The sequence below is a fragment of the Rhinolophus hipposideros genome (assembly GCF_964194185.1).
Source record: "Rhinolophus hipposideros genome assembly, chromosome: 20".
Classification (NCBI taxonomy): domain Eukaryota; kingdom Metazoa; phylum Chordata; class Mammalia; order Chiroptera; family Rhinolophidae; genus Rhinolophus; species Rhinolophus hipposideros.
The window spans coordinates 12,420,647-12,445,442 of record NC_138066.1 but is presented as its reverse complement, the minus strand read 5'-3'; the positions used below and the strand labels follow the sequence as shown (position 1 = coordinate 12,445,442).

Here is a 24,796-nt window from a genome sequence, read left to right as displayed (position 1 = left end):
CTGAGGGGAGGAGCAGTGGGCTGGAGTGTATCAAACCCAGTAATTTGAGTTAGTGAAATACTGATCCTACAGTGTTAGAGCTGGAGGACATTCCCAGATATTCAAATGTTCAGATGTTCAAAGCCCTCATCACCAGGGGGACAGTGACACCTGGGGAGGGGTAGGTGTTTGCCCAAGGCCACAGAAGAACGTGGTGGCAGAGCTGGGTCTAGAACCTGACCCAGAGTCTCAGTTTGGACCTTGCTCAGCTGAGTCAGCTCCCTCTCACCAGCCCAAAGCCAGACCTTCTGGGCCCCTGTTCCACGGCTTTTAGGAGTGGGAACAAGTGGCTAGACCTCTCAGAGGAGGGAATATTTGAAAGAGACCAGCCCTGGCATTCTCAGGACTCTGGGTACGTGCCAGAGGATTTGAGGCAGGACTCTGGAGAAACCCCAAGCCCAGGGTACCAGGATTGCTTCGGGATATATCTTGGGAAGGTCAGCATGTTCTGCAAGGAGATTCCATATTCAGGTGCCCAGGGGGAAGGATGGGGCCAAAACAGTTGCCAATGTTCCAACTCAAGGCCTTCCTAAAACTCTGCCTCCAGGAAGCCTTCGTGGACATCTCTGCAGGTAGGGAAGTGCTGGAGGTTGGGCAGGTCTCTTGTTCCCCTGCTGATACCTGTCGTAGCAGACCTGGCAGGCCCCAGCAGGCCCCCAAAGGCCCCAGTTTGAGACCCTTTGCTGCCTCTTAGCCCTGTCTGTGGTGTGGTTACATGAGTCAGAGACAGCATAGCTCAAACAGAAGCCCCACCTCAAGCATACTGTCCCAACTGGAGGCCCCTGAGAGCTGGCTGGTGTTTGGGAGTCTGGTGGTAAGACACAGAGTGTGAGGACATGGCTAGACGCCCCCTTGCTGTGGCCGTGTTTATGTTGGATTGGCCAGAAGATGTGATGTTTTCTCATATACCTCTTAGTATATACCTCATATATACATATATGTGATGTTTTCTCATATACCAATATCACATTGTGCTATTTCATGGCTAGAAGAGGCTTGGAGGTCTTCCAATTCTATGTGTTCATTACACAGGGTGGGAGACCGAGGCCAGAAAGGCATAGGGTCCTTCTCTGAGGTCTGGTGTCTTCAAGGAACACCCGGAGACCAGTGAGACTTTGCGGACTGGGGACTTCCCACTAAGTCTTGGCTTCCTCCCAGGAATTCTCTGAGATTCCAGGCTTGAGAGAGGAGGGAACAGGGCAGGGATTAGCCTCAGAACAATCTGGCTCACTTTTTGGTAGCAGTCCCCTGCATGCTTTCCTGTCCAATGGCTTGACAGCATCTTTCTGAGGTAGGGCTGATGTTATTCCATTTCATGGATGAGAAAACTGAGGCCCGGAGAGGTTAAATGTCTGGATCAGGAATCACACTTACAAATAGAGACAGAACTGGAATTAGAACTTAGGTATCTTCTACTCTTGGAGTCAGCATCCCTAGGAGCTAAATTTTAACAAAGAAGAGACCTGGCTCTGTAACTGACCTTGAACGGCCCCTCTGGGCCTCAGTTTCCTCATCTGTAAATGGGGAAGGGGAGGGAAGAGTTGGGGGGTCAGGACGAGCTTTAAGTCCATTCCAGATCTAACACTGCTCCTTCTTTGTCGGCCTCCTTCCCTGCCGGCTTTACTGCGCCTCCAAGGGCATCACCTGCTCCCATCTCCTACTTCACAAGGACCCTTCCAGAAGGGTGGTGGGGCTGGGGGAACAAAGGGGGACTGAGGACAGGTACATGAAGAGCATGTGCCTCCTGGGGCCCTGGGCCCCAGCCCATCACCAGAGCTGCAGCCAGGAGCCACTGTGAAGGGGGTGGCCAGAGCCCCCAGGGGAAGGGCTGGGGGTGGGAGGGGGGACGAGAGAATGCATAACAAATGAGTTTAGAAATCAAATGAGATCTGAGCTCCCCGCCCACTCCCTCAAATCTCTACACTCTTGCTTTTAAAATTCTTGTTTTCTACGGAGAAAGAAAATGCTAAATTGCACCCCCTTTCACAAAGGAATGGGAGCCTTAGTGAGTCACTCCGGAGGTAAATGCCACCTCCAGGGCCCACGTCTGCCTGTGGAGACCTGCACAGCTGTGTGGCCACCAGCCTCCACGAGGGTCATGTGTGGAAAGGGTGGATGGGTGGGGGAGTCTCCTGCCATTAGAGGCTCTGCGGTGGGACCCCACCCTGCTTCCTCCAGGCTCTCCTCAGAGCTGCATTCCTGAGTTCTCTTGCACTTGGGGCCATGGCTCCGGCTGGGGCCCAGCTAAGAACTGGTGTGGCCATGTCAGGGCTTGGTTCAAGGCGGCGGTGGCATGTAGGGGTTTGGGTTGTGGTCTGTCTCTGGGCTGAATTCGGGACCCCGGAGGAAGGCTTTGTGGCCGTGGGGAGCGAGGTCAGTGTGGATGGCCAGGCTTGGCAGGGGGCAGGTGCCTTTGCCTCTGGAAACCAGAGTTCTTGGGTGTCACGCTGTTCTCTCTAGGTGTCTCGGTGAGGCTCCTCTCCAGGGCTGGTGAGCAGGAGAGCTGGGAGCTGACGCCCTGCCAGGGGAAGGTTCACCGGGGGTGTCCGGGGCCTCATCTTCCTTGGTGAGGGTCAGTCTGTTTATTTGCAGGCCAGGGCCAGGGGAGACCAGCGAGTAGGTGTCCCCTTTCCCAGATGCCCCATTATTCTGGAGGGAGGGGAAGTAGCCGTCTGTTAGCTGGGGACGCCAAACAAGGGTTGAAAGCAAAAATAGAAACACGTCCGGCTCTATCTGGGAGGGGCGCTGAGTTCTGGAGGATTGAGAGCCTCTTCTGAGCCGTCTGCTGCTGCTGCTGTGTTTGCTTGGCTCTTCAGTGTTTGCTGAGCACATCGCGCCTGCACTCCTGACCTCAGGGAGACACCTAGGTGTGCGGGATACGAACTGTGCGCTGGTGGGGATGGCAGCTGTCCTAGGAGTCCGTCTGTGGGAGATTTTGGGCATCTGTGGACATTCAACACTCACACAACTCTGATCTTTTCTGGAGTGCTCCAGAAGGCTCCAGATCTCTGCCCTCCTGATCAGAACTCCCTTCGGCCTCCCGTTGCCCCGTGGCTTCCTTCTCCTTTCTTCACCCCCACTTCCCTCCTCCTGTGAGGCTGGTCCCAGCTGAGCAACCCTGGAATCATCCCTAGTGGCATAAAAAGGGCTATTTTCAGCTTTCCCATTACTGCCCAGTGGAGGGGGGGTGTTTATCCCTTGCTGCCTGTTTGTTTCCTTCTTGCACAGTGTAATCTGGAACAGCCGTGAGAGCATTAGGCAGCCTTGCCTCTAGGTCCTGGCTGGTAATTCCAAGTGCTGGGATTTGGCACCAAAGAGAGAGCTTGGGGACGGAGGCAACCTGGGGTCCCATCCTTGTTCAGTAGCAATCCAGAGTGGCATGTGGCACAAATGGACCATGTGAAGTCTCCTAGGTCCTTGCTGGGGGAGGGGCTGCTTTCTTGCTGCTGCTTGCACCAGGCTGATGGTAGTCTTTGGTGCCCTTACCAAAAAGCTGGCTGGCTGACGATGGAGGTTGGGGGCAGGCAGCGGGGGGGGGGGCTCTGAAAGAGCCCCCAGCATCCTCAACAGACTCTGTGACCCCAACATGGTCTCTCCAGGCCTTGGTTGGGTGCCTGGGTCCCTAGTCTCCTTTGCCTGCTCCCCACAGTGGGTCCTGGGAGGATTGGAAGGAGTGCCTTCCTGTGGCTGCTGAGGGGGCCCTCTGTCCCCTCTTTTGGGGCTCTCCTCACTGCCCTCCTGAGGAGCCTACAGGTGGCAAAGCCATCAGTGACAGATGCTAGGGGAGTTCCCTTTAGAAGGAGGAGAAAGTTCCTTATGGAGCCAGAGTCTGGAGGGACAGAGGGGGGACATCTGGGGCTTGGGAGAATTGTTCCAAATAACTCAGAACTGTTGGGAGCCGAATTAGCAGAGCAAATGAAAGTACAATAGATAGCCAAAGCTATTAATCACTAATTAGCTCCTAAATAAGGTAATTAATGGGTATTTAAATGGCATATTTATGAGATACCAGCAGGTCTTCAAAAAGCACATCTTTTCCAAAGCAACTGAGTTGTCCAACTGTGTCCTGCTGGGAGACAGGGATTCTAATCCCACCGTCGCCCACCCCTGGTCATGGGAGTGTGACAGTGGGCAGGGCAGGTTCCTTCCTGAGTTTCCCTTTTCTCACCTGCAAACAGGGATCGTGGCCCTTCTTTAATGACCTCACTGGGCTCTGGTGGAGACAATAGGAAGTGAGGGCCATGCCAATCCCTGGCAGTGGTGAGAAATGCTGTACAGAATTTAGCGTTAGCTGTAAAAATATCCTTGACGTTATTTGCAGCCCCTGGACTGTGCCTGGTGCTGTTGATGGCCAGGGTCGGGCTGAAGTCAGGCTGCAGTCATTGCTTGATGGGTTGCTGAATTTGTGACTGGGTCTGTGACTGGGTCAAGGTTTATTTTGTGGCTTGGTCTGTGGTCAACTTCATAGCTTGGTTTGAGATCGTGGTTGTGGCCTGGTCTGCGGCCGGGTCTCAGCTTGTTCTGTGATCAGGGTTATGACTTGGTCTGGGGCCAGCTCAAGGTGCAGACTGTGATTGAGGTCAAGGTTGGGGCTGTGGCTAGTCTCAGGATAATTCTGCAGCCTGGAGTCTCAGCCTCAATCCTTGATTCCAGCCCTGGACTGATGATGGAGCTTCCTGGTTGCCCCGGAAGCTGGATTCCTTCTGGGTCCTTCAGGATCTGGGCTTCAGGTGCTGGGAACTCCAGCAGACAGGCCCTTCTGGGGCTCCCGGCATGTCCCCTGAAACAGCCCAGCACATAAGCTCATCAGTGGCGTATACAGCAGTTTGAGAGATAGTTAGGACATGTTTCTATGGCAACCAAACCCCAACCAGCACTGGTTTCCTTCAGTGATGCCTTTTTCTGGAAGCAGTGTCTCCTGGCCTCTCATCCCTCCCTGGGCGGCCCCACAGTCCCTTGATGTCTGAGCATAGGCTGGTCGGCCCTGGATTGGTCCGGTCCCCAGACTCATCCTGACCCAGACAGGGGGCCTGAGGACATGTCCTATGGGACACTTCTCTGAGGGGACCCTTCTGAGACCCACCCCGTGCTGGGTCATGCTGCACATAACAAGAGCTTTCTTTGTGCCCAGCCCTGGGCTGGGAGAACCTGGAGAGGATTCCTACCGGGTGTCTGCCCAGGGCGCAGGCACGCCTGGATCCTGTCTGCGGATAGGTCCTCTGCTGCGCACAGGCAAAGGGCGTTTGGGAACATAGTTCAAGGTTTGGGGTGCAGACAAAACATAGCTCCAGGGAGCTCTGCTGGGAGAGAGCAGAGAGGGATTAGCTGTGCACCAAGAGCGCTCCCTGAGAATCGGGGAACAGGCACTTCCGGCCTTAGGGAGAGGAGGGCAGTTCCTGGTCTGCCCTCTGAGATCCCATTCCAGGGGCCGAGAAGGCGAGGGGCCCACCCTTGGGAGACTCTACGTACAAAGAGATCAAAGAAAGTCCCGTGGATAATCAAGATTATTGATAGGACTTAACAAACCCTTTTAGAGCACCGAGTGCCAGGCATTACGCTAAACCTTTTTCAAATATTAATTCATTTAATCCTTATAGCAACCCTAATATTACCCTCATTTTACAGAGGAGAAAGGTAAGGCACAAAGAGGTGTACAGGGATATTTAGTAAGATCACCAATTAATAAGCAGCAGAGTTAGGATTTGAACCAACCTCAAGTGAAAGTGGGAATGGGACAGTGGTTCATGTGGACTCCACTCATTTTATCCTCTGCACCCTACGTGGGGAGCCCTGGGGTTCTAGGCCAGAGAGGAGCAGTGAAGTGTGATAGAAATGTATGTATGTGTGTGAGACTGTGTGTGTGTGTGTGTGTGAGAGAGAGAGAGAGAGAGAGAGAGAGAGAGAGAGAGAGAGAGAGAGAGGAGATACGTGGTCCATCTGAACGAGCTGCAGCCAAGCAGCCAAGCACTTTTCTACCTCTTGGCCCCTCTCCCCTTCTGAAGCACAGATTGCTGAATCCAGCAGACAGGCCAGGCCACGGTCCCAGATACAGTCTCAGGCAGGGCTGGGCCCAGAAGCCGCAGTCACAGGCGGCAAGGCCAGCTCACGGCACCCCACCTTGGCCACTCAGAGGTGCATGTGACTCCCCGGAGGTCTGAGAATTGGCAGGTGTGACTTGACCTCTTGCAGGGCTGTGGCTGTCAGAGCAGACACCCATGTCTTCTCCCCTACTCTGACTAACCAGACTTCTTACTCTTGAGAAACTTCTAGATCCAGCTTCTCCTAGAAATGGCCTGATTGCTTTGACTCATGCCCTCCTCCCTCCCTCCCTGTCCCAGCCTGGCCATCCCTGCCCACCCTTCCTTAAAGGCTCAGCTTGCCCCTCCCAGGAAGGCCTCCTGGTCCCTCTAGCCAGCAGGGTTTCTGCCTCAGGAAGGTGCCGTCTGCCCCTATGGGACGGGGGATATACGCATTTAGCCCCGGCGCCCGGCTGCCCACTCCTTCTTTGTCCTGTGCTCTGTGCAGGGGTGTACAGGGCTGGGCCTCGAGGCTGGCACCCCAGGGCAGGGGCTGATCCAGTTCAGCTCTGTCCCCAACTCCTTCCTCTTGGGCACCATCTGGCCCAAGGTCTGGCCCAGGAAGAGTTGGCCAATACGTGCTCACTCACTCACTATGCCAGGGCTAGCCTTACTGTGAAATAGCTCTCGCTTCAGACTGGACTGCTAAGAGCAAGGTGGTCTCTCCCTTCTGGCAGGGCTCTGGCCCTCAGGCGAGGGCTACCTGTGGTCCCGATTTAGGGCAGAGCACCTACAACACACTCTTGTCCATCTGTGTGCGTATTCCTGTGTCCCTAGGAGCCAGGGCTGAGGTGGGGAAGGTGGGCATGTGCTGCAGAGGATTTGAGCCAGCACCTCTGGCTGCACTCATGATGGGAGGCGTAAGCCTGTGACAGGTCCCGGAGACCATGCTGGACGTGCAGGTGCTGGGTAGAAGGGCCAGGAGAGAGAGGGGAAGGCTCCCGGCAGCGCTTCCCTCCGTAGCACCCAGCTTGGAACTCTGCTGGGAGATCAGGGCATCGGGGGGTGTGAGGGACCATTTGTTTCCAGATTGCTGGGGAAGGGTTGAGATAGCCCCCTTTCTCTTTTATTCTGATTCATAGTTTTAAATCAGTGTGGTAGTGAAGGTGTGACAGAAGGACAGTCTGCTGGAGTGTGTAGGCTGGGCATTGGAGGACAGAAGGAACCCTGCAGCCTTGGGGAGTTGCCCTGGATGAAGTCCCACAGGGCACAGGTGGCTGCCAGAGCCCTGCCTACACCTTGATCCTGCAGCTGATGAGGGGCACCCTCTCCTGAGTGCCAGGCACTGGTGGACACTTTAGTGGGTGATCTTAGTTAAATTGCCTTACAGTGAGGCAAGAATTATGATACCCATTTTACAGATGAGAAAAGTGAGGCTCAGAGAGGTTCATTTGCTTCAGGTCATAGACTAGTAAGTGGTAGCATTGAACCCAGGTTTGTGCTGCTTCAAAGCCCACAAACTTTCTGCTAAATTTTTACCCATAGCAGGGAGCTGGGTGTGTGTGTGTGTGTGTGTGTGTGTGTGTGTGTGTGTGTGTGTGTCGGGGATGAGGGAGAGAGTACATGAGAACATGTGTTCATGGATGTGTCTTAGGAATGGGCTTAGGAAGGAGAAGTGGCTGGTTGGGAAGGCTTGTGTTCTTCAAGGAATGTGAACACACATTTAGATTTTCACACGGATGTAAGGATACCCAGACACTAAGTTGCAGATCTGCTGGGCAGATGGTTCTAGAATTGGGACAGTTGCTCCCACGGCTGCCCCCTCCTGAAAGTAACAAGAGACAGGCCTCCGGTCCCTGCCCAGCTGACCAGCAACAGGTGGGAGGGTTGTTATTAACCAAGAGAGAGGAGGAGATCTGGGAACCCCTTGCTGATAGAAAGTACCCAGCACGGGGGTCCTGAGCACAGACCTTGGAGGCAGATGGGCCTGGGTTCAAATCCTGCCTCCATCACTTGTTAGCTTTATGACCTCGAGCACTTCCATCTCTGAATCTTTATTTCCTTAGCTGTAAGATGGGGAGTCAGGGCACCCACTACACAGGGCTTGGTTAGGATAATTCATACGTGTGAAGCAGCTAGCAGCGTGTTACTTCTTGGTCCTCTTCCTCCTGGGACCACATAGTGGACAGAGACAATGCATAAAGGTTAGTGCAGGGACCTGCCTCTAAGAGCCTGGGCTTCTGGGCCTTTGCCCTTGCTGTTCTGGACCATGGTGCCCACCTTCTCTGACTCTCAAGACCGTGTGTGGCCTTTAGCACACCTGACTTGTGCCCCCTGCCCCACCCCTCAGGAGACTTTCTGACCCTCTTGGGCATCTGAGTTCCCTTCTTCCTATGCGAGTGGTAGACTCTAGATGGGGGTTGAAACCGTAAAACCCACCTGTTCTGAGCTCCCCTCCACAACAGGCCAAACCCACCTTCTCTGGCTCCTCCTCTTTTACCTGTCTCCACCTCCATCACCTCTCCCAGCCACATGGGTTTCTTTCTGTCCCTCGGACGTGCCAAGCTCACATGTGCAACTTTTCCCTGCAGTTCCTTCATTCTGGAAGGCTCTCATTGACGCACCCTGCCTGTCCATTCCATATGTATGTGTGCAGGTGCACGCACACACACGTATACACTTGTACTTAGCATTCAAGCTTCCACTCCCCTGATACCTTTGCAGCAATGTTTTCCCCTCACTCCCTTCCCAAGATATTCTATCCATTGCTGTTTTCCTTTTTTGACATATGGCCTTTGCTGTTTGCGAAAAAATCTGCAAGCAGGAGGAAATGCTGAAGGGAGCATCTCCCACCCAGAAGCCAGGTGACGGCTGCTTCCTAGCATTATACATTTGTGCTGGTTCTTTTTTATACAAGTGCAGATAGCCAAGATTCCCCCCATGCACCCACCTTTCCAGAAGTTGTTTTGGGCAACCCCTGCCTGAGAGGAGGGAGGGACTGGCAGCACATTTAAACAAACTTGGAGTATCCATTTAAGAACCAGTGCAGGTATACATTTTGAGAACCAAGAGGAGAAAAGTAAATAAGATCAAATATACCTCTGAAAAGAAATTCACATATAGATTTTGACCACAAAGGGAGAGTCACCAATCAGGTGAAGGGTCATCTGAAAGAAGAGACACAGTATTAGTGACAACATTCTTTTGATGACTGAGGCTGATTGCCCTCATCCGTCTCCCTTGGTGGATAGACAGATGCACGTATTCACGCTCGTCTATTCTTTAGGCTAGAATTACATCGTAAGAGACCCTCACAGAAGGAGGATATGGTGGAGGTGAAGATAGGAAGGTAGAGGTTTTATTTTCTTTATAGCATTTTCCACTGCTGAAATTATCCTTGTTTACTTGTTGCAGGTCAGTCTCTCCCTGCCCACTGCAGAATGTAAGCTCTGTGAGGGCCCCACCCTATCCCTCTGATTCCCTTTGGAGTCCCCAGCACCTAGCACAGTGCCTGTGGGATGGACAGCTCCCTTTGACCCCCAAAAGCCCTTCCCTCTCTGCCTTCCTCTAGCTGGAGAACACCTCCCTCAAATAGAGCTGAACTGGCCTTCCTGCAGCCTTCCCTCTGCCTCGTTCTCCCCACTGGGACTCCCACAATGGCCAGCCCATGACCCGTCATCAGTGTTGCTGTGACCTAGGATGACGGTGGCCTGAAGGGATGGATAAGGTGGGGATGGTGAGGGAGGGACACATTCTAGAGCTTTCCTCTTTTCCTTAGGCTCTAGCACATGCTATTTGTGAGGGGGAGGTTTGCAGAAATAGTCTTGTCTGAGTTCTTGGGTGGAGTGTCTACTGTCCAGGTATGAGGGCCACCCATCTAGGAACTTCTCTCTTTAACTCGTGCTATTCAAACTCAGGCATGAAATAGACTCAGAGAAATCTTCCGATGGACCCATCACCATTTAAACTCATGCTGCTCATCATCCAAAACTCAGGCATCAAACGGATGAGGATAACATAACTGTCCTGATTATCCAAATTCTTGCTTCTTAGGAATGGAATAGATCTGGACAGCAAGGGATATGTGTGTATTAATATAGAATGTGTGATAGGTTTTATACCTTTATTATCTGTTGGGAAAACATAAAATTAATGTAAATTTAGAAAGAATTTTAAGTGGTTGTATTTTTTTGAGTCACAGAAATCTCCACACACAGTTGATTTATACCTAAGCACTTTTTAAAAAGTTTTATTTGTGTGTGTGTGTTTGTGTGTGTGTGTGCGTGCACGCACGTGCGCTATTGTAAATGATATTTGTTTTTAAATTCCAAATTCTGGTTGTTAATTACAGATATCTAGGAGTGCAATTGACTTCTGTATATTAATCTTGTATACCGCAATCTTGCTATACTCAATTATTAGCTACAGTGGGGCTTTTTGTAGAATTTGTAGAGTTTTTGTTTTCTATATAGACAATCATGCCATTCGGGAATAAAGGCAGTTTTATTTTTTTATTACAATATGTATATCTTTTATTTCTTTTTCTTGTCTTATTGCACTAGCTAGAACTTCCTCCACATTCATTTAGAAAACACTCCCATATCCACGTTAGAAATACTCAGTTATGGTGCAAGGATTCTAAACCTCCCTTGCAGCAAATCCAGGGCCCATGGATGCTGACCAGACTGTCGTGCTGTCCTCACTGGTGGATGAGAATCAAGTTTAGAGGGTAGTGTGGGGCAGACCCAGCTTTGCACCCAGAGGTGACTCCTGGGTCAGTGTTCCCTGTGGTTTCTGCCCCTTCTGTGTCTCAGCACGGGATTCTCACCTAGCTCCAAGCTATGGAGCTCAAGCTGGGTGTGTTTTGGGCAGTTCATGGTGGGTGGGGCAGGGGGATCAGGCAGGAGGGCTGTGTCTCTCCCTTCAGGAATAGTTTATGTTCTGGCATCTGGGCTCAGGGCAGGGAGCCCAGATGCCAGAACATAAGTGCCAGCATGCTGCAGGGTGACACGATATGGTGAGCGGGGCCTGCAGGAGGTCCTCCAAAGACTGTATCATAATGTGCATGCTAGCCATGGCGGGGGGGGGGAAAGCCCACCTCTCACCTGTTCATTGACATCTACAGTGTGCCAGATGGGCTCCTCAAACATCAGTCTGAGTTGCAAACTTCCAAGGGACAGTCTCTGTTGGATTTCTCATTGTAAAGATGGGGAAACTGCGTCAAGGGCATTGCTGATATAGGAACCCAAGTCTCTCTAGAGGCAGGCCATGTGTGCCCGGTGGCCAGGGCTGAAGCCTCAGGGAAGTTGTACGCGGTGTGCCTAGTGGTTTTACTGTTTTCCATTGAATCTGAGATGCAATCAGTTATCAGAGGCACCCTTATTTTCCATGCCCCAGGAAAGAATAAACAATGCCAATGATGGCATGCTGTTATGTACGATGCGCCCCAATTTTAAAGGTGTAAAAAAATATGCATCTTAGAACCGACAAAATAAGATGAATTGATAAAATTAATAGTCATATAAAATTCCATGTGCAGTTTTGGAACTGAGTTTCCCCTGTCTCTTCTCGGTAGAGATAATCTCTATTGACATTTTGGTGCATGTCCTTCCAGACATTTTAATGTGTCTGCAAGTATATTTATACAGTAATTATTGTTGTGAACACTTGCTACTATATGTTAGGGCCTGTGCTAAGCACTTTGATGCATTTTATTTAATGTTTACAACAGGCTCACGAGGCAGATATGAGCTGTCCTCACTTTATGGCCGAGGAAACTGAGGCACAGAGAGGTGAAGGGCCTCATCTGACATCACACAGCTTCTAAGAGGCAAGGCCTGAGCTTGAATCCAGGCCACTCCAACCTCAGAGCCTGAGCTCTTAAACATGCTGCACGTATTCTCGGTATGCAGGTATAAGTATGTTTTTCAAAAACGAGGTCAAAAGGAACATACCGTTCTGGGACCTACCTGCATTTTTTTTCTTCTAACCATACTCCGTGGGCATCTTGCCATGTCAGTACACAAGGAGCTACTTCATTTTTTCCAATAGTTGCGAAGAATTCCCTTTATGACTGTATTTGAATGTACATCCAGTCCCCTACGGAGGGACACTGGGATTTCTTCCAGGTTTTTCTTATTTTTTTTATTTTTTTATATAATATTACCAGAACACTGAGATGATCAACTGTATACTTCCATCTTTGTGTACTCCAATTATTTTCTCAGGAAAATTATCAGGTCCATTTTCTTCTAACACTTTTATGGTTTTAATTCTTACAATTAAATTTGAGTCCATCTGCAATCCCCAGTATTTCATGTGTCCAGGGAGCACGTGGAGAGATTCATGGATGTTCTGGGCACCAGCTGGTTTCATGTGAGTAGCGAAGTGCCTGGTAGAGGAGCTCCTGCCCTGTCCTAAGCTCCTGTCCCCCGCTCTGTGTCTGACTTCCTCCCCCTGGTCCTGGAGCAGGAGGTGGGTTGGGGCAGAGTTTAGGGAAGGGGCCATATTCTCTCTGTGCCTTCTCCTGCCTGCTCGGGAGAACCCGTTAGCCCCACGTCCTGGCTTCCATAGATCTTAATAATAATAGAAGTTGCCATTACTGAGCCTCCTGAGATACAGGCACTGAGCACGCATGATTTCTGACCTTTTGAGCTCAGGATTGATTGGTATTGATACTTTATGGATGGGGAAACTGAGGCTGTAGTATGGAAAGGGAAAAGCCATACAGATTGTAAGTGGCAGAGATGGAGTAGAGCTCAAGCTCAGGCTCCCCTTCTCTTAGTTTGGGACACGTTTTCTCCTGGCGGCTGCAGTCCTAGGCCAGCCTGCCATGCCGTGTGTAGTAGACATTCCTAGTGCTTGTCGGGATGTCTGCTTCTCCCCTCCTCTACCCTACTGAAGTTGGGCATGGCCATGTGACTTCTTTTGGCCAATGAAATGTGTGCAGAGATATGTCCCTTGTGGGAAGAAGCCTTTACGACTGGGCGCGATTTTCTGCATTCTTCCCCTGTTTCTGCAGACTTTGAGGTGTCATTTTGAGATGGTGGCATCGTAAGGTGGTGACGCCTTTGAGTGGCTGCCACGACTAACCTTCTAACCTGTGTGTGAGTGAGAAACGGACCATTGTTGTTTTAAGCAGCTGAGATCATTTGTTAGCACAGCAAAACTTACCTCGTGCTTATGGATACACCGTGTCACCTTGGCCACGTCTACTGACTACCTCCAGATTCGGTTTTAGCACATACAAAATGGGAACTCTCGTTGCTGCCCCGCCGAGCCATCTCAGAGAGGTACTTGGGGCTGAAATGGAAGCAGGGTTGTTGGAGAGCTCTGTGAGGCAGTGAGCACTGCACGGGAGAGGACACGGGTGGGAAGGACGCTGCCTGACCCTGGTCCACGGATGGTCCTGATTTACCTCCTTTATTTCAGGACACCGTCTCAGGCTTGGTTAATGGATGTGTTCCCTTTGGCAGGTGGCCCTACCCCGGGCGGCGGCGCCCCCTGGCACCTTCGAAATGTCCTCAGTGACTCAGTGGAGAGCTCGGATGATGAATTCTTTGATGCTCGAGGTGAGTCAACGCCATCCTCTCATCATTGGCTGGGTGACCTTTCTGGAAGTACCAAGAAGGAATCTGTTGGGGGTTAGCATCTCTGCCCACTCAGACACAGTGGTTCCAGACTTCATACTCACGCAGTCTGTGAGTTCTCCAAGAGCTCGGGCTCAGCACTTATCCATCCACTCTTTGAGTGTTTGCTGAGTCCCTGATCTGTTTCAGGAACTGTACTAGGCACTCTCAGTATGACCATAAACTGTAGACATGGTCATCGCCCTCATCAAGCTTATAGTCTTGTGGGAGAGACAAACATGAAACAGCTACCCAAAGGGGTATACAATCACGAATGGGGAACAATGCCACTGAGTAAAAAGTACCAGGTGTTCATAGAAAGAGTGATGGCAGGGTACCTAACTTAGGGTGTGGGGGTCCTTCACATCCTCTGTGCAGAGCTGAGGGTGGGAGTTAGCAAGGTGAGGAGGGAGAGAAAGAAGCTTCCAGACAGAGGAAACAGCAGGTATGATGGTGCCGAAGCAGGGAAGATGGGGGCATTCCAAGAAGTGAAGAAGACCCACGTGGCGGGGAGGTAGTGAGTAAGGGGAAGAGGAGCAATGAGGCTGCTTGGGATTCAGTAAGTGGCTTAGATCAGCCCACAGAAAGGAGGGGAGCCAGAGTGGAAGTAGGAACCAGTCAGGAAGAGTATTGCAACCGTTCAGGTGGGAGACAATGGTGGGCAGGCATCAGCGCTGAGCCCCAGTTCTGGGTTCATGACCAGCACGCAGGACATAGCGAGGGGCACTTTTAAAGCAGGGAGGGAAGAACAAGAGGCATTGTAAGAATTAGAGAAAAGAGCACCAAATGGGGTGTGTATTTCAGGCAAAGCAATCAGCCTGAGCAAAGGCTCAGAGGTGAGAATGTGCAGGGCAGGTGTGGGGACCAGTGGGAGGCAGAGTCACCATATGTGGGGGGTTGACTTACTCCTGAAACAGGGCCAACTTTGAAATTCCTGGCAAAATGGGGTCTTGAAAGAGAAAGAGACTGCTGGGAAGACATCTGGACCCAGAGCAGGACACTTGAGACATGGGCTCAGCCATGCCATTGACTTTTTCTCTGAGCTTGGGCAAGTCTTTCACCGTCTCTCGGCCTCAGTTTCCCCATTAGCTCTGTGCCTCCAGAAATGGAGAATACCTAGTTCAGGTGATTTTCAGGAAGCATGGCTGGGTAGTGGGATACTGTTCCGGCTCTGGTTCTCCCCCATTCTTGGTTCTGAGCAGAGAACCCCTCCTTGATGCCAACCCTAAACCAGCCCATTTGGGGCTCATTTCCTGTCTCCCATGGGGTCTGATTGGAGTGTCTGCCAGGGCTGAGTTTCTCCATAGCAACTAACCCACAGTATGACAACAACAGCTTCAATATTTTGATGCCTAGAGCACTTTTATTTAAAATGTTTTTGCAGTTCGTCAGGGCTCTGCGTCCCCAGATGACGATGGTGGCTTGCGGTGGGAGGCGTCTGGGGGTGGTGTGGGTCAGCTCTATCCCATCCCTTGGGGCTTTGTTCACCTGTTCTCCCTGCGAGCAGCTGTGGGCACGTCTGCTCTCCTCCCTGCGGGCTGCTGCCTCACTCAGCTCTGTCATCCCCTCCCGTGATCTCATCGCTCTGTCTGCGCTTTCCCAATTGGCCTCATCTCTCACTCCTCTCTTATTGATGGCCCCACCATCGCTTCCTTTCCTTCATCTCCTCCCCCTCTCCTCACCTTGTCTTTCCTTCTCTCCACTGTCCCAGGGTCCCAGACTCTCCTGTCTGTTTCCTAGTCTTCCACCTCTCAGCTCTCCCTACCAGACCTCAGGTCTCTGCGCCCTCCTCTTTCACCCCTCCCCTACTGTCTGTAGCCCTCAGCCACAGGAGCTGCCCCACACAGGCGGCTAGCACCCTCAGCAAGCTGCCGACTGCTGAGCTCCTGTCAGTTCCAGGCCACCTCCCTGGGCAAGGCCTTTGCATGTTTCCTTGGCTCAAGGCAGTAAGAAGTGAAGCCATCCTCCTTCTCTGCTCCCAGGAGCTTGTCTAAGCTCCACCTGGGCATGGCTGAAGGGCCACCGCCCTGGCCTGTTCTCCAGCCGGGCTAAGCCCTGTGCCTGACCTGGGGTATGGTCTCTGTCCCCACCCAGCAGGGTCCTGCATACTGCTTCCTCTTAGGTTCCAAGTCCAGCCATGGTGGGGCTACACCAGTGAGTCTCCGCACCAAACAGGCCCTTGGAACCTTATGTCCTCCTCCTCAATGCAGTGATGGGGAAACTGAGGCCAGAGCATAGAAGGGAGCCCCTAAGATCACACATCAAAGTAGAGATGAAAGCCTGGAACCCAGGAGTTTAGAGTCCAGGTCAGTCCTTTTTCTTGGACTTATTACTGAAATGGGACCTTCCTATCCCCTTTCTTCCTTAAGCTTTTGCCCATTTGGCCCAGCACTGGGTTTACCTGATGGGACCAGAAACCCTCATGGCTCATGGTCTTGTAGCAGAGGGGAGACTCTTAGGCTCTGGGGGCTCTGATCATGTATGTAAGGCATAGGAGGGACTGGGGGGCAGGCAGGCAAGAGGATGGAACCGTCTGGGTCCATAACAGCCTCTGGGCAGGATGCCGGCTTCTTGGGCCAAGGCGGCAGGCCTGGGGTCTCAGGGGTGGCTGGTGCTCTTGATTGAATGCTGCAAGGTGGGCAACGGGGTACAGACACCCCAGACTCAGAAGAGGTGTCACTCTCTCTCCTGTCAATATAGTGACAGGACATATGGGAGTCACCGCCCGGTCTACCAAGGTTGGAGGGCAGAATGAGGGAAAACCCAGGTGGCCAAGAGGGAATGTGCCTCAAATCCAGACCACGTCAGAGCTGGAGGGCCCCACCCCATTTTACAAGATGGGAAACTGAGGCCAGAGAACTGGGAAACTTGCTCAGGGTCACACAAAGAGGCAGAGCAGGGGCTAGAATACAGACTCATTCATTCACTCTTTCAAGTATTTATTGAGCATTTGCCCGTCAAACACCAGGCACTATTCTAGGTGTCGGGGTTATAGGGTCAAATAGAGCTGGTCCCAGCCCTCAGGAAGCAGTTTAGTGGTGATGGGTGGTGGGTGGTAAGGCAACAACAAGCATGTAAATTACATTGATCATTACCATAAATAAAATAGCATAAAGGAACAGACACCTCACCAAAGAAGATGTATGATGAATGGCAAAAATTAAAATATGCTCAACATCATCATCAGTCATTAAATGCAAAGTAGATGCAAACTAAAACCGCAATGAGGTACCGCATACCTATTAGAATGGCTAATTAAAACCACTGATCAGGAGACGGAGGAATTGGAACTTTTAAACTCTGCTGCTGAGAATGCACAATGGTACGGCCGTTTTGGAAAATAGACGGCAGCGTCTTAAAAAGGCAATCATAGTTCACCACCACATGAACTAACCCTTCCATTCCTAGGTATTTACCCAAGAGCAAAGAAACCCATGTCCATACATGTTTATAGCAGCGTTATGTATTAGAGCCCCAAACTGAAAACAACTCAGATGTCCATCAATGAGTGAATGAATAAACAAGCTGCACACCCATGCAATGAAATACTACTTGGCAACACGAGGGAATGAACTGCGGATACCGGTACCATGAGGGTGAATCTCAAAATGAGCAGGCTGAGTGAAAGGAGTCAGATGGAGAAAGGGAACATCCTGCACGCTGCCATTTCTAGAAAACTCTAGAAAATGCAAATGAGTCTATAGTGACAGGAGCAGGTCAGGGGGGAAGGAGAGATGAAAAGGGACAGGAGAAAAGTGAGGGTGATGGATACACATTCATTGTCTGGATTGGGGTGATGGTTTCACGAGTGTGTCCATATGTCAAAGTTTACCAAATTGTACATTTTCTTTTAATTTGAATTTGGAAGTCTAATTGGCTTTATTGATCAATTCACGGATTGGGCAGTATCCCATCTAGTAAATAAATAATAGAGAGGTGCTCTCTCGAATTGTGTATTTTAAATATGTGTACTTTACTGAATGTCCGTTAGACCCCAATAATGCTGTTTTCAAAAATAGAGGAACTCCCCCCAATATAACATAAGGGAACCCAATAGAGGGACGGGGTGACCGTAGGAGGGCCCCGGAGGATGTGGCTTTGACATGTGAGCTGAATAACAATGAGCCATGTGAGGACCTGGGGGAATAGAGTTCTGGACAGTGGGAAGAGGCTGCGCAAAGCTCTTACTGCAGGAATGAGCGGGAGGGCTGGTGTGGCAAGAGTGAGCCAGGGGGCGCCTGCTTAGTGCTGTATGCCCACTGCCCCAGCAGGGGGAGGGAGGGCAGACTCAGGAGCCTCAGGATGTGTTTTCCTACCCAGGCTTCGGGATGGCCCTGGGTACCCCTGCCCCTGCCACACAGGAGGCCAGAGACTCAGAATTCAGGATCTTTGGTGCAGGATGAACCCCTGCAATGGAAACATGCCTGGGCCTTGAGAGGCTGAGCTCTCATTGTGAGTGATGAAAATTGCTGGGTGGCAGGTGCTATGGCCAGACACTGGGTAAGAAGAGCTTGGGAGGCCAAGGAGGGGCAACTCAGATGTCATATGGTTCCTGACCGTGAAATGCTAAGTTCTAGAGAGAAAATGATTATGTCTTTTGGAGTCATGATCCCTAGAAGGGTGCTGCTTGGGGCTAGCGTCACCACGGTGACATCGGATGAATTTCTTGCGGGTGTGGTTGGATATGTCAAGCACGTGTTGCTGATGGCTGGTTTCTATAGCAAAATATGTCTTCCTTTAGAAAATATCAGGTGCTTCCTTCGCTGTAACCTTCCACTTAGAGGCAATACATAGTCCAATGAGAGGATTCTTAAAAGCCACCAAGCATTAGGTACAAACAAAGCCTCCAACTTAACCATAAACTCAACAGCTACAAGATGGTGTCAGTGGGGAATGTACTGGGCAGCCGGCAGGAGAACCTGAATTCCTGGCCTGGCCCTGCCCCTGAGGTGCTGTGTGACCTGGGCCAGCTCTGCATCTGTAAAGTAGGGGTGCCGGACTCCCCCTCCATGGCTCCTTTCAGCTCTAAACATTCCAGGAGGCTCCTAACTGGCCTTGTCAGGCCCTTTCAGCAGTAGTGCCCAGGCCCATTCCCTGATGAATAGAGTAGTGGGGAGGCAGTAGGTGAGTGGATGGGGTGAGTGTTAAACAGCCCCAGGGGAGGATTAACAATGTTGTATCCCAGAGGCCCCAGAGCCATGCATATCCAGGTCCACAGAAAGACTGGCATCATAGGCCAGATACAAGGGGGGATGGATGGTATTGGGCCAGCCAGCAGCTGCAGGTGAGCATGCCCTCAGCTCCATGAGCTGAAGGTAAAGCCTTCCTGGCAATGGACAAGAAGGTTCTCTACTCTGAAGTCCCGTGGATCCAGCAGAAACAGAGGCCCTGCAGTAGGAAGGAAAGCTTTCCTGATGGCCCTGGAGGTGGTGCTTACAGGGCTGTATCCAGGTTTCGGTCAGGGTGAGAGTCAGACTGGGGTCCAGGCCAGGGTTGTGGTGCCTCTGGGTGCGGCTCAGCCTGGTACCTAGTCTGGGGCCCAGTGGGGGTGACATAGATGCAAAAACTGTATCTGCACCGCAGGTCACTGGGGATGAGAATTAGCATGCAGGGAACTGTCATTAGAAGTCGAAAAGCAAAATCAATAACCAGGACATTTACCCAAAGAAGCCCTTTGTGGCCTCTGTGGGCCCTGGTGGGAGGCATGTACCACTGTGAGGGGAAGTAGGGCAGAGATTTGTGGCTCCCAGCTTGCCTCAGTGACTCTGAAAGGAGCTATCTTGGCCGTGTGTGCGTGTGTGTGCATGTGTGTGTGTGTGTGTGTGCGCGTGTTTTCTCAATGCCTCTCAGGGGACAAGCCCATTGTTGCCAGAGTGAAGATCTGAAGGCTGAGTGTTGAGAGCAGGGGGCAGGGGAGAGGCCCAGAGAAAGCCTATGAGAGAGAGAGAGAGAGAGAGAGAGAGAGAGAGAGAGAGAGAGAGAGAGAGAGAGAGAGAGAGAGAGAGAGAGAACAAGAAAGCCAGGGAAAAGGTGAGAAAGCACAGAGGGAGAGAGAGAGCAAGAGACTCAGGGGGGATGGAAGAGAGGGACAGACAGACAGACACACACACACACGCACACTGCGAGAGAACCAGAGAGAGCTGACAGAGAGACAGTGACCCAGAAGGACAGAGAGAAGACCAGAGAGAGCAAGAAAGACCTGCATGGGTAGAGAAGTCCTGAGGGGCAGGACCCAGAAAAAGAAAGAGAAACCCAGAGACAGAGAAAGAGAGACAGAAGCTGGGATAAAGAGAGAGGAAGAGCAGAGAGTATGGGAGCACGATGAAGGCCCACCCAGAGAGAGGGATGGGTATGGCCGAGACTGCCAAGAGCCTTAGAGAGACAGAAAAATACAGGGACCAAGAGGGACAGAGATCAATGGAAAGAGATCAGGTGAGATCAGATCTGAGTGGGATAGGGTCAGACACCAGGCATAGAGAACATGGTAGGAGTCTGAGAGGAAGGTACATTGACTAGAAAGACAAAAGAGCAAGAGGCAAAGATGGCAGAGGGTCATGCACAAACCTAGAAAGAGAAGAAAGAGACTGAGGGTGGTGTAGAAATAGGCATGCTCAGACCTCAAGCCTGGGAGGCCCGTGGGGTTCTGACAGACTCACATACGCCCCTGGGATAGGGCTTACACGTTGTAGAAAAGATGGGAGCGAGGAGATGTTAGCAACTGCTGAGCACTTGCTGCGTCCCAGGCACTGGACCAGGAGCCCCGGCTCACTCATCTTCCTGTGTCGGTTATTTACTGTTGTGTTTTTTCACAAGACTGGTTCCTACAGGATGGAGGTTGTGTCTCACAATGCACACGACAGGAATTCATTCAATGTAGAATGAATGTTAGAATGAACAAGTGGACAACTATATGCTTGGTTAACTGAGCCAGTTTCCTAGGCGTGCAAGGTGGGCTGCAGGCTGACGCTGACTGCCCCACTCTGGAGCTGGGACAGAGTGTGGTAGGGCCAGACCACAGCTTACCTGGAACCAAGAGTGAGTCTGGGGAATAGCACCACATGCCCTGGTGGGGGTGGGGATGGTGAACCATCATCTTCAGGTGCTGTGCTCTTACTGTGTGCTAGTCATGCTTGGAAACACTTACCCTTTGTTATCTCATTTAATCTTCACACCAATCCTATGATGGAGGCACGACAATGATAGCATTTTATAGATGAGGAAACTGAGGCTCAGAAAGCATAAGTTATTGCCCAAGGGCAGATAGCTAGCAGATGGTGCACCCAGGATTGAAAAAGGCAATCTAACACCAGAGCTGAGCTCTTGCCCTCTTTGTGATCCTGCTTTTCCCAGAGTAATACTACCTCATATTGGTTTACAGCATTTTGGCATGTGTAGCTTTTGCAAATTTACTATATCATTGTCCTCATGACAGCTTGCTAGAAAGAGTTGTAGAACCAGAGTTGTTATTCCCGTTTAAGACATAAAACAAGAAGAGTTAAGGGACATGTGCAAAAGGCACAGGCTCACATGTGGCAGAGTCTGGACTGGAACCCAGTCAGGCCTCTGCCCAGATCACAGGGCTGCTTAGAGGTGTACACTGGTGCCTGTCTGGGAGTGAGTGGTGCCTGGCTAGAGTGGGGGGCAGCCAACACGGGATTCCCAGGGCAGGCCATCAGGAGGACAAGATTTAAGGACTCTTGAAATAGTAGGTCTGGGTTTAAATCCTGGTTCTACACAGGGACATCGGGCAAGTTACTGAACTACTCCATGGCTCACTTTCCTTGTCTACTAAATGGAAATAATACCAATTGTACCTTTTTAGTATTTTTATGAGAATTGTGAATTCATATTTATAAAAATCTCAGTGCATAGTAAGGATTTGATGTGTTGTTAAGTAAATCAGGTAAGTCAGGAACAATAATAATAATAATAATAATAATAATAGTAATAATAATAATAATAATAATTAATAAATAACCCAGGTCCCAGCCAGAAGTGGGGCTTAGATCACTAAACTGTGGAGTGGTTCAGAACTTTGGACAGCTCCCCAAGCTTTGGCTCCCTCATATTGGTTCCACCTGCTCCGTAAAATTCTTCGAAGTGAAATGGTCTCCTCTCTTTATTCTTGGTTATCATGCGCTTGAGGATTCGTGCGTCACCACCATTTAATGTCTATTCCATGCGGGAAAGACACAAAGCTCTTCACCAAGAAGGCCCATCTCTTCAACGAGGGCTGGGGAGCATTCTTGTGGGTTTGCTCTTGAGGACATGGCCCTTTCTTGGATGAGAGACAGCAGCAGAGGTGTGGGACCCAGGGGCTTGTGTCCTGTGTGGTTAGGGAATATGGCTGCACCAATTCCTCCCAGGGTAATCTAAGCTCAGACTGGGAAAGAGCAAGGAGAGAGACAGAGTTGAGGGGAGGATTGGGGGTGGGGAATGGAGGCATTAAGAGGTGCCTAAGGTTGCAATGTAGGTTCCACAGAGCTCAAGGCTTGCTTAGAGACAGCAGAAGTTTTCTGCTCTTCCAGCTACTCCACAGTGGCTCGTGTCCCACTCAAATCCCGGTCCACATAAATACTGATGGCAACCCACTTCTCATGTGAAGAAATAACCATAGTGTCTCTCATCTATGAACACCCCCTATATGCAGCAAGACCTTCACAGCCCCTATATCACTTAGTCCTCATAACAACTCTGTGAGTTAGACATTTCCAGTCCCATTTTATTGGTGGTAAAACTGAGACTCAGAGAAGGCAAGTAACTTACCCAAAGAAAAACTGCTAATAGTGGCGAATTAGTTGTTTGTTTGTTTTTTCCCCCAAATGCACTTCCTTTCAAGAAATGTTGCCTTTAGGGCTAGGAATGGAGCCTTCTTTTCTCTCATTCCTATCCCCTTGTTAACTTTCTTTTGGTTTAACATGTGGAGGCCCCGTAGGGTACAACAACACCACTCTCTTGCAATGAAAAATTCCAAAATGTCTCATACCTGTCATTACTACGGACACCTCAGCTCAAATGATGAAATAAGTACTCCCTCAGATATAAGCTCCTGTTAGGGCTACTATACCCAGCCATGCCTGCTCATGCCCATCTCTGCTCCTTCCCACAGAGGAGATAGCTGAAGGGAAGAGTGCCATCCTCATTGGGATGAGCCAGTGGAATTCAAATGACCTGGTGGAGCAGATGGAGACCATGGGAAAACTGGAGGAGCATCAAGGTAAGATTCTGCTTCTCTCTTGACCAGGGTGTGTACATATGTGTGTTGCAGGATGGGTTGAAGTGCTAGCAATTTGGGGCTAGGACTTGGGTCTTCCATGAAGAGTCATCTATCTGTCTGGGCACCTCCCCTCCCGGAGCCTGTGACCCCTAAATTCTGTCACCTGCAGGAACCCTCATGAGGACTTCCGTGGGGTTTTCTGTGGCAGAAAAGCTCCAGGGTACTTCAACAAAGCATCCCTTGTCCATAGGATGACCACCCAGGAGCACTGGTAAACAAGGGCAGGTGGCAGGGTCCAAGCTCCTTGGACTGGCAGGCCTGTGGTGTTGGAATCTGCTGGTTAAGGAAGGGTGATGAGTGGAGGAGCCTTTGAGATGGGACAGGGCAGAGGGGCAGCAGTGGGGATGGTAACTTTTTTGGCTGGGTTGTGGAAGAAGGAGCATGTGGCTGAGAATGAATCCAGGAGGCTTTTTGTGGAGAGGAGTTTTGACCAGGAGCTTAATCAGCAGACAAAGCAGGCATATCCTTTCAGACATCCCATCCATCTCTCTGTTTGACCACATTGCATCACTCACAGAATGTTTGCTAAGCACCTGTGTATAAAACGCTTGCTAGGAGGTACCAAAATTGACTCAACTGCGGCCTCTGTATTATGACATGTGACACAGTATAAGTCTAGACATAAGGGAGTCCGGCTTACACGGAAGATTGTTGGGCCCAGAGGGGAAAGGCAGGAATTTTAGGTGGCAGGAGAAGGAGAGCTCAAGGAAGGGTTCTTGACAGTGGAGCTATGGAGCCAGGCTCTGAAAGGCAAACGGAGGATGTAGCTCAGGTTGTAACATCTGAGATGATGTGAGAAAGTGAGGCTCAGAGGAGCTGCACTTGACTAACGAGTCAGTGGAATGAGGAACAGAGCTGGGGCTCGAATGCTACCCGGGATCCAAGGTGCTAACCTCTGGACCTGTTATCCCGAGGCCAGTTTTTTCTATTCCCCCGCCCCTCCCTATGTATCATCGTTCCAACTTCCCCTCTTCCTCCTCTCCTTTCTTCCTCTCCTGGCCCTTCGTTCCTCAGTCATGGTCTGGGCCGGAGCTCCGTGGCGGGCTAAGGCCGTGCTATCAGGTGTTCAGTGAGATGGTTCTGGCCCAGCCCAAGAGAATGACACATCTTGATACTGGCTGTCTTGCCTGTAACTCTGCTCCTTTCCTCCTTGGAAAGGAGCCCTCTCCATGCCAATGTGTTCGTCCTGAGAAATGGACAGGCCTGGGATGACTGTTCCATTTTACAAGTGAAGAAACCCAAGGCTCGGAGAAGCAATGTCTTGCCCAGGGCCCTCCAAGTTGGTAGTGGCATTATGCTCAGATCCCTGGTCTCCTGATTCCCAGACCAGGGCGTTATCTGCCAGATTGGACTGAGGCCAGGGACAGTCCTAGGCCCCTGTGAAGTCAGGGCCAAGACACCCAGAGTATTAAAGGAAAGCCCCCCCCCCCACTCCCCATGGGCCTCTGTCACATTCATAGGAATGGCAGGATCTGAGTCTGGTCGCCAGGGTCAGTCTAAGGACAATTTCCCAGTCTTCACAGACACGTATTTGCAGATGCACCCTTGTCTGCTCTTTCCTTCACCCCAGGAACATGGAGGGGGCCCAGAAGGGGTCATGGGTTCCAGGTGCTTCCTTAGGACAATGCTTGGTAGCCATGAAGAGACAGACAGACTTATACTCACCACCCATCTGGTCATCCATTTTCCACTGGCACCCTCACTCGTCTGCCAGAGAATGTGTGACTTAGACACAGTGTGAGCTAAGGAGGGGCGAGCAAGAGTCAGTGTGCCTGGGAGGGCAGAGGAGAAGGAAGCAGAGGGCGATTGATGGGAGAGGCTGAAACCACAGCTTT

General features: G+C 51.0%; 1 protein-coding gene across 2 annotated transcripts in view; it reads left to right on the top strand.

Moving 5' to 3' along the window:
• Window positions 1–24,796, top strand: part of PITPNM3 (PITPNM family member 3) — an 87,901-nt gene that overhangs the window by 3,836 nt on the left and 59,269 nt on the right. For both annotated transcript variants that reach the window (XM_081029453.1, XM_081029452.1), the window contains exons 2-3: window positions 13,532–13,627; window positions 22,794–22,901. In XM_081029453.1, coding sequence (XP_080885579.1) covers window positions 13,532–13,627; window positions 22,794–22,901 — 204 coding nt within the window. The remainder of the gene's footprint in view (window positions 1–13,531; window positions 13,628–22,793; window positions 22,902–24,796) is intronic.